Raw genomic sequence first — 13,528 nt, forward strand, 5'->3', positions numbered from 1 at the left:
AAACTTGCAGGCTGCCCTTTGTGTTGTATGAGATATACAAATTATCAGAATGATTATACCTCTGGCAGTGTTTTGGGGGTATTTTTGTTATGTTGGGGGGGGTTATTTAGCATAAAATTTGATGATTAGATTGAGCAAGTGGGATGACATATGAAATCTTGGTTTTGATAGATTTCCAGAAGAAACAGCCAGACGATGACTCTACTCCCAGCACAAGCAGCAACCAGTCAGATTTGTTCTCTGGAGAAACGAACAGTGACAACAGCAATACCTCTCTAACCACGCAGGCCGCTAATTCCAACCAGCAGCTTTTGACAGAACTGAATGTAACTTCACCGAGCAAAGAGGAATGTAAGTGCATGACTCCTAAGTGAAAGCGAAGGAGGCATAAACGTTTTGCTTTGTTCTCAGGTTTGGGTTTCACTGACTCCCTTTGGAAGTAAACGGCCTGACTTTTGGGGCGAAGGAAAAGGTTAGAAGCTATTCACAAAATAGACACTGATGGCTTTAACCACAGAACAAACTAATCATAGAGGTTTTAAACTAATTTTATGGCCATTTGAACTGCAGTATACAATTTAATTTTGAGGAACTCCTCACGTTGCTGGTAAATTCATATATATATTCTAGCATAAACACCAGTATCTTGTGAAATTTGACTTTAAAACATGTTGGTTTTTAATTACTGCAGTTGCACATAACACTGGCTGTAATGCATGTTTGTCTGAGATGCTGCTTGGATAAAGCTTGTTTCATGTGGTAATTCATTCTTTTCTTTCACGACCCATCTTTCTTTTATATTGAACTGTCAGGCAAAAATTCTCCCCGAAGGTAAGTTAGGATGGTAAAAATTAGCAAACACAATGAGATAAAATTGTCTTTTAAATTATTTGAAACCTTTATATAAGTTCATCCTGTATCTAATGTATTGGGTTTTAAAATCTGCATTCTACAAGCTAAACTTCAATGTGTAGTTCGTAGTTTCATTTTCCTGCAATTGTAGCTTTATTTTAGAAAGTGCTCTATGGAGAGAAACCCTCTTGAGCTGAGTATACTTAAGGTTGGGGCCAGTAAATAGATATACACATTGCAAGAAAATGCTGGGTTTTCAGTAGGAAATTTGCAAAAGCGACTCTGGTTCTTCAACACTGAGGCACCTACTGGAAATAACAATGCTGACAAAGCACTGGGACTAAAAAATCTTCAATATACTTGCTTTCAGTTGTGTTAACTATTTGCATGGGATGATTTTGCCGTGTTGCCAAAGTATTTATTCTCTTTACAGGTCTGAAGAGCTTTTACTTATGCAGATTGGCTGTGGACAAAGCAAAAAATATGATTTTGGGATTGCAGTAGTTTATTAGACTAACTAAAGTAAAATTTTAAACTGAGATATTGTTTTCTCTTGGTATTTGAGAATATTGTCAGGGATACAACACTGTTCAAATGTGAATGATCTGATAGTACTTCTTGTAGTAAGACTAAACTTGCCATGTAACTCTTGTCTCTCCTTCACATACACAGTTGCTGCTGACCACCCTTCATCTCTTCCTTCTGTCCAGTGCATCTTCAGGGGAAACCTGTAGCCTGCCATAAAAACAAGGCCTTAAAACAACCTTCCTGGAGAATTCAGGAAAACACATTATGCTTCAGCAACACATTTGGCCTTCACAGGCTTACTGGCCAGGATCTACTATTTAGTATTACAGGGTGCTCCTCTAATGCTTACTGGGTCAGGTTTTCTGAAAATTTGTTCAGGTAGAAATTAAATCGTATTACAACAAAGTATCTCTCTTGTGTCTGAGAAGGACTTGGTAAGTGAGAAGGTGATTACAGGGATAAGAATGAAATTGTGTCCTTCGTCCTGAATTGCTGCAAGCCTGTGAACATACACTGAACGTGATGGATATTAGGCAGCACAGCCTGCAGAGCATTTGAAAATATTACCTATAAAAACCCCCCTCTTTATGACTTCCTGATGGGGTGTTTTAAGTGAAATACAGTAGAGAGATTTATTTACAGCTTGAGCTCTCTCTGTCTTCTCTCACATCCTCACTATCTCTTTAATGATGCTTAATATCATTTACCAGAAATAATTATACACAGATGGAGCTTTTCTGATGGATAATGGTCTCTATGTACAAGGTTCTTTCTGTAATGAAGAATGCCCAAATTTTAAATGTCTTTTTGATTTTAATTTGAAGGTGTTTTTTTCTGTACAACATTATTTATTTTGCAGCATGTTCTATAAAGCATGCACTGCTCTTGTTCCCACTGTGTTCTTCAAAGATTCATATTTTGTTCTGCCATGTGAAGATGTACAGCTATGTTTTGTTCTGAATAGAATTGTGGTAATTCACCAGAAGCCAGTGTATGGGATCATTATGATAATCCCTTCAAAGTGTGGAAAAATTGGACTACTCGTGAAGGATTCTCTTGGTGCGTTCCACACCCCTCTGTTTCTTTTCAAGATTTTGAAGAGAGGTATTTGCAACAGTACTTGAGTCCATAGGAGGGGTCCCCTGGTGGCCTAGTGGTTAGCGTGCAGGACTTTCACTGCTGCGACCACGGGTTCGAGTCCCCGGTCTCCTGGCCTGATGGAGGTCATTAGCCCTGTGTGGCCATCCATCTATGAGAAGGACACTCTAAACAAACCTACGTCCTGAGGACCTCACTGCCATTGTCCAAGCTTGCTTGGCCCCGGCAGATGAACCTTAGGATTAAAGGGTGGGCTCAGTTCAGCGCAGGCTGTGTCTCACCTAAAAAATCCATTGCGCAGGCTGGAAAGGTAAAAAGACCTTTCCCCAAATCTTCGTTCACGAAGATGGGCCATTATTATTTGAGTCCATAGGGTAAAAAGAGTGGACAAAATTGCAGCAAATCATTTAGGCAAATTAATTCATGTTATGACAACTGAAGAGAGCCATAGAAATCTCCTGTGGGTAAGATACATATTCTGTGCAAGAGAAAGTGAAGGTTTTTTGTACTTGCTTTTAAGTAGCCATTTCCTTTTTCAGCACAGAATGAATGATACAGGAGAAAAGTTCCTTGGACTGTATTTTGCAAGAATTCAGTTTGACAATTGCAAGTATTTCTGTGGTTTTTTGTTACTGTTTTGATTTTATGTGCGAGTTGCATTTGCATTCCTGAGTGTCTTACATACATACCTAGGTTGTAGTGGCTTTCCTTCTCCCACCACCCTCAGTTCTGAAGAGTAACCTATTGCAGTGGTTGCTTTGCCGATTAATATCTCTCCCCCTAGTAGGTGAAAGATAGTTCTCAATCTTATATTTACAGTCAGTGGAAATGTATTGAAGATTTATGCCCAGAGACAGTGATGCAACTTCAGTACTTTTTTTCCCCCTCCTTCTCATGCGGGTTTTTTTTTATGAAATATTACTGATCACTGATTTTTTAAAAATGCTGTTGCAATTGGGGGAGGAATAGTCTATGAAATTCTATTTTTTTTTCCCCCTATGTATAATTCTTGAGTTGACTGTTTCTATCCAGAACCTTCAGGTCTCATCAGTTGCAGTCAATTTTCTGAAGTAAACTTGCAGACAAAGAGTATATCGATGTTGGTGTATCTCTACTAAGTCTAGATTTGCACAGTTTTTAATTATCTTTTTCTTAACAGGTGGTTAAATAAGTCTAACTTTTGTTCTTCTGCTGCTTTATGTGCAGATAAGTTTCATCTATTCTCATTTTTTCCCTTCCATCTTCTCCTTTCATTTAGGAGGTCCTAAGGGTAGTTATTTCTGCATCAGTCACCATATCAGCCAGTTGCTCCGTCAGATTTCCTTTTCTTATTGGGTGGGCAAGGTTTTTGACTATTTTTAGCAGACAGGAAAAAATGGATTTGACAATAGCCCTTGTTTCTCTCTGTCCCTACCTTCAGCCACCACCACTCTTAAGCTTATTAAGCAAGGTTCTATGTATCTTGGTAAAGAAAAGGTCACACTGCACATGGAATAATTTTGCTTAGTTTCAGGCCTTCATTGCTTTCTTTGGGGCTGTCACATTATTTTTCTGTCACTATGTGAGTAGAGCTAAAGCTAGTACTGTGCAGGTTTGAAACTAACTCTGTTGTTATGTGACAGGAGAAATGTCAATGTGAAGAACAGTGACTCTGGCAGCTTGATCAGATTTGGTATTTCAGAAGTTTTTAGCTTGGGTTGACAGAATTTTATTTTAATTATGTGCTTAACTTTTCTTGGCCTCCTTGAATAGCAAGAACCACAATTGAAAAAGGACAAAAGGAATATCTGATGTTTCTAGAACAGTCAAATGCTCTTCATTTCTACATTGAAGAATTTATAAGAAGATAAACAAAGATCTGAGATATTGCTGTGAATATCAGAAAATACACTGGAGATTTCAGCCCAGAAAGAAGGTGATGATCACTGACCACACCTTACCTCTGTGTGTGCTGAATTTTAGATGCCCAAATACAAAATTATTTCATGACTGAAACTTTGGCTAGTTTTTGTATACCCTCCAGAATTCAAACCATTGCACATCAAACTAAGTGTTTAAAACATTTTTAATTTATCTCAAATATTTAATTTTGCAAGATAAGTTTGGAGAATGGTTTTCGGTTGTTTGTTTTATTAAGTATTTGCATTTGCTGGAAGTACTAATATACCCCCAATTTTGAAGTATTTTTATTGAAGTTACTTTATGTACATTAAGCATACTGCATCTGAGACAAAGATGCACTAGGCTTCTATAAAAGAAAGGTGAGAGATTGTTTTTTCTACTGCACCTGCTGTTCATACTCTGAATTTCATTGCTTGTTGAAGCATGACTGTGTAAAAAGCCACATAGGCTATAGAACTAGAAATATAATGATATTTTTTCTGTCTGTGGAATAGAATAAAAAGAAATGCCAGTTTTTTCAACCTAACTTTATGAAAAATGGATAAACAGGTGTGTTCTTTATTTCTTTCTTGTTGAATGGCCTTCTCTCTGACACAATGCAAAAGGTTGCTGGCAATTTATAACAACTTCACAGTTTTTGCATTTTGCCTGAGTTTGTGAGTAGAGTCATAGATAACAGCTTTTCTATGTATGCTCTGAAAAAACTTCATATTTTGAATTATTATTATGATATCCTTAACTGAGATTTGGGCATTTAAAGTAAGGACAGAGATTTTTAAAATGAGAGTTGGTTTTGAATGCCGTTCATTGCATACTTTTCTAAATGCCTCGACTTTGAAAATTCGGTTGCTTATTGCAATAGAGTCAGTTTTGTGCATCCTGTCTTTTTTGTTTTGGCGTGTTTTGGTTTTTTGTTTGTTTTGTTTGGGTTTTTTTCCTAATTCTGTCTGTGGGAAACTTTGTTTTCTGGTCATCTCTGAAAGTTACATGCATACCTAGTTCTGTAAAGTATTAAATGTATAAACAGACCTAGCTAGCTGCCTATTTTTATCTTGCTTGTCACAACTGGTTGTAGAAAACGATTTGTTTTATTGCTAACCTGATTTATTCTCATACCAATTTGTACGTTTTTCTCTGATTCAAAAGAATGCAATAACTGGTAAAATTATGCTGAGTTACAAAACTAGTCTACCAGATACATGTGATTTAGTTTTAAATTAATCTTGTACTCGGACAAAGCCGAGAAAGCTGTGACTGGGTGATGGTGATGATGAATAATTCTAGTTTTCTTTATCAGCTTACAAGATTATCGTGTGTTCTTTTTCAGCGTAGTCAGTTTTGTATCAGAACAAGAGCGGACACATCTCTAATATAGAATATGCATCTGACTTTTTTTTGCTATTACAGACATCTTTGGGTTTCTGTGCCACAGAATAAGAACCAGCTATTTTCTCAGGCTTTTTCTTTTATCAAGTTAGAGAATCGTAAAAGCTGTTTTACATTTTCTGGGATTTTTTTAGCCTTGTTTTCATTAGAAGCTATTAACAAATAGTGTTTTGGTACTGGTTTTAATATTAAAATTAACTAATTGAGTTTTTTTATTGGATTATCATTAAACCTGTGGTTTTTTATTATTTATCACAAAATACATATCTGTTAGTATCAATGCAAGCACTTTTTCTCTAGGAATTTGCAAGAATGCTTTCAAATATAAAACCATATTGAGTTGTGGGTTATTTGTTTTGAGAGATGCCACTAGTATTTGGTGCCAGTACAAAACATACAGGAAGTTAGAAATTTGAATAAAACAGTATCTAGAAGTGTCATCTTCATCATCTTTTTGTGGATGTAGATCTTTCTGTAAGTTTCAGTCTACTCCCTACAGTCTGAATTTCATTTAAAGAACATTTCTGGGTTTTCTAACATCATAAGCAAAGATCTGGCACGTAGATTTATGAAACGAACAGTTCTTTCCACGTCTGTGGCATGGTAATTTTGAAACATAATGAAGACTAGTGGAATAGTACCACTGTTAATTGTTCCTTCTGATTTATAGTCACTTCACACTGCAGAGTAGACAGTGTGTCCTAGGGTCTAATTTATTAAAGTGAAAGGACCCCATGGAACATGAAGCAGAAACACAGTCACATAAGAAAAATGTGGGTTAGAGCTGCACAGCTATTGAGGTTACATAAAAATTATTTATAAAAATGTAATTTAACTGCTGGTTTCAGAAGCACATTTTTACACTTCAACTTACAGCTATAAAGTAGGAAAGTATGTCTGTTTTAAAAGAGAGGAGACTGAGAATAAAGCAGGTAGCGGGGTTGAGACAATAGCAGGGAAGAAGGTGGAATCTGAATCCTGTCTCCCTGTACTTCATTGTAGTTGTTAAATTTACCATCCATTCAGCAACAAAGCAGTCCAGGTTTCATTTCCTTTAAAAGCTGCATGTAGATAAAAATCCCCAAAAGTACATAAAGGTAGGTTTGTAAAACCAGATTTTAAAAAATATATATTTTTATGTAATATAATCCTCTTTCTTTTCTGTTTAGTAATGACATCACTGAAATTATCATGCAGCTTACCCATTCTGCAGCAAATAACCAGTTCTTAAGTGTTATAAAGTTCTTTTGCCTTTTTTCCTTAAAGGTAGCATGTTCTGTCTGTGCAGACTGAATTTAGAGATTTATGTTCCTTCTTGTTTATGTATTGGTGTTTGTAATCAATGACTGTCTTCAAACTCAATTGTGTAGATTAATTAGATTATGTCTCTACCAATTCATGAAATACACAACTAGATTACTGGTTTGGACAGGTTTCTCAAGATGGATTCTTTCCTGTATTGCAAATAGCCGTGACCTTTTTCCTTTCCCGGCTAAAACACTGCTGTCCAAGGAAATTCAGCTCTGACTTATTACCCTCCTCCAGCCCATTGCATGCAAGGGGTCAGTGTACTTTACCTAGGAAGGAACCATCACAATACCAAAAGCTGAAAATGGAGTTCATGTATCCTTATGTTCCAGGGATCGAGTGTTACTGGGATTCAGGCTCCTTCACTTATTTTTTTCATGTTTGTTCATTATCTGGCTTGCAGTTTTTGTGGTATCTGAAATTGTTTCAATGTATTGCTGTAATTTAGACTTTATAGTCTTGTACAAACTTGGTTTCACTATGTTGTGCATTTCTTTCTCTGCTTAGTAAATGCTTCCAAGTGCTGTTCAAATCCACTTGATGTGTGTACTCTGGGCTCTTCCTCGAACAGCAAGAAAAGGGGGGCTACCCTGCTATTTAACATTTTTCCTGCATGGGAGGTTCTGACTGAGTGGAGTCACTTCACTTTACAAAGACCTTAGGAAGGGTCTTTGTAACAAGAAGTTACCCTGACTCAGGGTATGTCCTCAGGACAGATGCTACTTGGCAATTGTTAGTGTTGTTCGGGAAGGGAGGTGCACAATGCAGAAGAGCAGTCTAAAAATTTAAACATATTCAAGTTATAGTAGTCTGTAATAGTAAATAATAGCAATACCAATGTCTCTACAGAAATATAAGTACTTTGTACAGCTAGCAAAGAAATTGGATTTGAACCTGTTTTTCCAAATTGATATATTTTGAGTACCATTTAACAGGAAGTTACAGAAAGCTGTGGATATCATAAGCCCAAAACATAGCCGCTACATTAACAAGACCTTTTGTATTAATATATGATAAGGTTCAGGTTAAAAGATCCTGTTTTAGCCTTCATTAATTCTGTGTTTGAATTTGCAAACCTGAGGCTTCTCACAATTCTTCTAATTTCTTCAGTAGCTTTTAGTATTTTTATATTTTTAATCAGCTTTTAGGATTACATTATCACTGGACAGTGGCTGCTGTTGTTTGAAAGAGGAGTTGCAAATGTCAAAAACCATACACTGGGAAAAATAGGAGCAGAAGCTGTTGTTTAATCTGTTAATTGGATATAGAGTAAAAAGATATCTGTACCATTTTAATCTCTTTTTTGTGCTGAGAAGCCTTACAGCTCAGTGGGTTATATTTGAAGCTAGACATGTATGGCCTTTCACTGTGCACTGAAGTGTTTAATGTAGCACAGTTAAATACCCTAGAAAAACTTATTTTTTTGGCAGTGAAGATGCATATATGTCCTGAATCATGCGAAGTTATAAGCCTACCTTTGTGAATAGCCCAGAAGGACTCATGTTCTATTGTTACCTGACTTCCCTTTCTCACGTGCAGAATTTTTATCAAAGTTGTGAGAAATATACTGCTCTGTTTCAAACAGTACAAAGATGCCTGAATTAGCAGTTATGTATACCAAAAGATTCAACATAGTGGCTTCCACATAGAATTGCACAGTCAAACCCATAGTACTGAATTATGCATGACATTTTTAATGGTGGAACAAAGAGTAGCAGAAGGAAGTGCTGCAAAGTACGTGCTGCCTTCTCTGGTTATTAGGCACTAGTGTACGTGCATGCAAATCCCAAGATATTCTTTGTTGAAACTCTGGTGCTGTGCTATACAAATCAAAGCTGTATGAAAGCAATACCTAATGAGGGAAGAATAAATAATAGAAAAACTCTGACACAGGGAAGTGCAGAATACATACCAACTTATTGTACTTTAGAGAGTGAGAAATAAAGTTCTTACATTTAGCTGGATGCTGAAAGTATCAGCTAGTGTAAATATTTACTGTACAATAATTACAAGGATTAGTCTTATTTGTTAGTCCACAGTGATGATGCCTCTCACTGTCTATTCAGTGAAAACTGGGAGAACGTAACTAAAATTATTTACAGAGGAGCTGCTGCCTCTTAAGAGGCAGCTGTGATCTAAAGTCAGTTCATTGAAATTCCATACCCTGTTGTATATATTGTTTACACAAATTCCATATTGAAACCAAATACTTGGTCTTTGAAAGTTGAGACTGACTTAACAGACCTGCTCTGTAACCTTTTGGATATTCAGAAGGTTTCAGTAGAAAACTTGGTAAGGCTTCTATTCCAGTACTGATTTTCTTCCCAAATGCACCAAAGCCTAGACCAGACATTTTTGAGCCTTTTATAACAGTATTACTAATATAGATCAAGATAATATTTTCATTGTTTTTATATTCTAGCCTAGAAAAAGTTATGTTTTAAAAAATTATTTCAGCTTACTTGACCATTTCTGGTCGTTGTGAAGCAATTGTTGCTTGCCAGTGCTATCAGGCCTGAAGTGGGCACCACCTTGGTGATACCAGGATGCTTGAGCCATCCATTCAGGATGGTTTATTGTTGGGTAGGAAAGGCATCCACCCCAGGACTTCCAGTCCTCACTGCAAAAACAAGCTTTGCTCTTCTCATATGCAGACTTGACCCGGCAGAGAGGTCCCTGCCACTCCCCTCCACTTACCTTTGGAGTTCAGCCATTTCTCACCAGCTCCCTCCTTACGAACCTCCAAAATCTAACTGTGCCTTGCAATACTGTCTCTAGCATCTGCCCACTGCTTATGCTGTTGCATGTCACGAAGAGCAATTTCTTATGTCACGTTCAGTAGTTTCTCCATGTCCCGATACTTTACTTAACCTCAGGCCAGGCCCTTATGAGCGGCCTTAGTGTTTGCCTGCAGGCCAAGCACTGGCTTGCTGGCCTTTGCAACCACCTTTTAAAAGATTACCTGTTGCAGTTGTGAAATGGTGCATGTTGCCAGAGGGACTTTTTGGGAGAACAAAAGACTCAAAAAATATACGGGTTCTTCTCTGGAAAACGGGAAGTGTAAAATGCTGTTCCTAAGTGCATTTCATTGAAATCGAATACGCCAAAGTAATTTCCTAACATATTTTCCTCCCAATTGCAGAAATTTATTTTCTTTTTTTTAAGTGCTGCTTTCCAGATATGACATGACTGAAAAAAATATAATGGAAAAAGTATTTTTCAGGGCATGAAGACTTATGTTAAGGTTATCCTGTCATACTAAGCTCTGTTGTATTACCTGCAAAGTACTACTATATCACCAGCAGTTCAGTGCAAACTTGATTATTGGTATTTTGATAGCCAAACTCTAGTAGGTTTAACTCAATTTCAGGCTCTCTAGCATCATCTAATTTATAATATCCAGTTTTCAAAGCTATGATGTGTTATTACCTCTGGTAATGTTACTGTCAATTTGTCTTGGCTTCCCTACATGGTGTTTATTTATTTATATTTACTGCAAGTCACTGAGTACACTCAATTGGTTGCTATTTTAGCAAGATCTCTGGAGAACTCCTCAACGATGATGCATGTTAAGGAAAAAGCCAGAAAGCAATTTACTACCAAGCAGATACCAAGACGAGCAGGCAAGAGTCCAGAGCTGAAAAACCTAAAACATGGAAAGAGGTTGTTAACATATGCTTGTGCCACACTTAGAACACATAATGAGGGCAAGATAAAAGTGAAAGGTGTTATCTCACTGGAATCAGTTGCAAGGTTCCTGTTGACATCAGAGAAGTGATCACTTTGTCCCCCTCGTTACTTGGTTAGTTAGATACATTTCTAGCATTGCAATTGCAGTGTATATTTTCCTAAAAATGCTTCTTGAAGTATTTATAAAGTATAACTTTGTCCCAACTTTTCATCTATTTTTTTTCAGTGCAAGACATATTCAGATTCGTCTGGGAAAGAAATACTGAGTAGTTGAATACTTCTTTGTGTACTTTCCGAAGACAAATGCTCCTCAGTGTTTTATGTTGCTAAGTATAATCATGATGTGGTTTTAAATGCTAAATATAGGTGGTATTTTGAGACATATGATTCTCTGTTTCCAGGTGGGCCATGCACAGGTACAGCTCATGCCTCGTTAACCACACCAACCAAAAGATCTTGCGACTCAGGTATGTGTTTTGTGGGGATCAAGGAATTAGGTTTTGCATGATATTTAGCAGTGTGGTTTTAGTTTAATAGTGAAGGGTAGTAACCATACTGGCGAATGCCAAATGAAAATAAGTATTGTTGCTTTGCTGGCAGAAACATATATATCTAAGGATTACTATGGCAGATAGTTCATCTGAGAACTAATTATGGAATTATGTTAAACATAATTTCATAAATACATTCTTCTTTCAGTTAATCTTTGTGAAAACAAGATATGCATGAGTAATTGGTTTGATTTACATCTAATGATTGTGATAGCGTTCTGCAAATCCTCCCCTTGAAATGCTAAGTATTGAGTAGAAAACTATTTGGAGTATATTTACTTTCCCTGATTGAAGATACAGTATAGACAGCTGATGTTTGCATTGAGACTAAATTCTACCTGCTTTGGGTCATTTTGATGCCTTTATTTCTACATGCAGGATATAGACAGATAATCTCTCACAGTGCTAGTATTAGTAGTGAGAAGTTAGGTCATTGCCAGGCTGAAGTCACAGCTTCTGCATGAGATCTGTCATGAAGAATCATGTGAGCACTCATTCAGGCAGGCAACCAAGTTACCTGCATTGGCTCAGGTCTTTTTCAGGCTTTGGTTTTGCGTGGATTAAGGAGAGCTCATATGATCCTTTCCACCAATACTACTTTAGGAAGCTATAACCTCCTGCGGAGTGGTGGGTGTGTAGGTAGTGGTAACATTCTAGCCGTCTGTTTTTCCAGAATAGTTTTTGCCTATATTTTCATTTATGTACCAGTTGAGCCACATTGAGTGTACAGAAAGAAAGGGTATTCCTGTTTGATTAAGTGCCCTTATTCTTTAAGGAGTTCAAGGTAAATTTCCTCTGAAGTCATTCTTCCAAAAAGTATTTCCAGTTACTGTTGTTTAGCTGAACTCTAGTTATTCCATAGATGTGTATTGTTAGCTTGTAGCAAATATGTGATGATGTAAGTTGGCTTGTTCTGCAGTGAAGGAGGGTTACAGAGAAGCTACCTTACCTTGCACTTGCTGCAGGTGCAGACTTCTCAAGTGATACATGATAATCTGTGACAATGCTGTGAGTATTGCTTGCCAAAGAACTCTTGGAAGTTTGACACTGAAAGATACTTCTCCAGAATAGGAAGACTGGATTTTCTTTTCTGTGTAGACATGGAGATGTACCTAAACAAGATGGAATGTTTGCCACTTTATCCCTTGCAAACTAACCTGCTTTGCTTATGGTATTACTAAACTGTATTTTGTTTACATGTTAGCTTTTGTAATGTTTCACTCTGGTTTTCATTGCAGGGTAATTTAAAAGCTTGCTATGGTGCTATAGATACGGTAAACTGAGAGTACTGTAAGACTTTTTTTTAAATATGCTTGTAATTTACAAAAAGGCATGTAAGTTCTCTATATTGAGTGTCAAATGGCAACAGTAAAAGCTCCTTAGAATAAGGCAGATGAAGCTGAGATGTTGGAAAATATCCATTAAATGTTTGGCTAACTTTGCTCTGTAGTTCTCTTTTTTTCGGTTTGTGCTAGTGTTTGGTCTGTGTATGTTATGGTTTTCTATGTTATTCATTTAGTGTGTTTTGCAAGAAAGCAATGAGATGACCTTAATTTGATGCCACAGCTATCATCTTCACTCAACTAAACCTAATGATTTTATATTACCTCAATTTCCAATAATGTTTTTTACATTATTTGTTTAGTAATCTACATATTTTATTTATAGCTCCTTACACTAATAAAAACCTGTTACCAGGAGTTACAGTTTTCTTCTTCAGATCATGAATTTTCAGCAAACTTTTATTTTTAAAATAAATTACTATGTTTTCATGAGAATTGACAAGAAAATGTTGACTACAAAATATTACCCAGAAATACTGTGACATCTTCAGGCATAAGCAGCATACCATGAAGGCAAACATTTGTCATGGTTTAACCACAAGTCCAAAACATAGCCCCATATTAGCTACTATGAAGAAAATTGACTCTATCTCAGTCAAACCTAGCACATTCTTTTACACTACATTCACTTCAGCTTAGGGTCCCTTCCTAGGAAGCTATTTAAGTGATGGAAGCAATATTTGTAAGTATTCTACATTTCTTCTGCCTGGAAGAGCTTTGAAGGAAGAATGTTGTGTTGGATTTCATCTGTATAATTCTGTTCCCCCTTCAAGCATAGTTTTTGCCTAAGGTTCCCTCAATCAGCATTTGAGACAGAAAATTAGAAATTTGACCTACTTATGAGTTCCTATCAGGAGGATATTAAGGAAG

The 13,528-nt window shown here is 36.7% G+C and overlaps 1 protein-coding gene across 3 annotated transcripts in view; it reads left to right on the forward strand.

Annotated features, from left to right (window-relative positions):
• ZFAND3 (zinc finger AN1-type containing 3) overlaps positions 1–13,528 on the forward strand; it is a 137,228-nt gene that overhangs the window by 86,878 nt on the left and 36,822 nt on the right. For 2 of the 3 annotated variants that reach the window (XM_027681748.1, XM_027681749.1), the window contains exons 4-5: positions 172–351; positions 11,166–11,231. In XM_027681748.1, the coding sequence (XP_027537549.1) occupies positions 172–351; positions 11,166–11,231 (246 nt within the window). The remainder of the gene's footprint in view (positions 1–171; positions 352–11,165; positions 11,232–13,528) is intronic. The other variant, XM_027681750.1, reaches the window with a different exon arrangement.

Source organism: Neopelma chrysocephalum, unplaced genomic scaffold (assembly GCF_003984885.1).
Source record: "Neopelma chrysocephalum unplaced genomic scaffold, ASM398488v2 Primary Assembly neopelma1_61b, whole genome shotgun sequence".
In the NCBI taxonomy this organism is placed as follows: domain Eukaryota; kingdom Metazoa; phylum Chordata; class Aves; order Passeriformes; family Pipridae; genus Neopelma; species Neopelma chrysocephalum.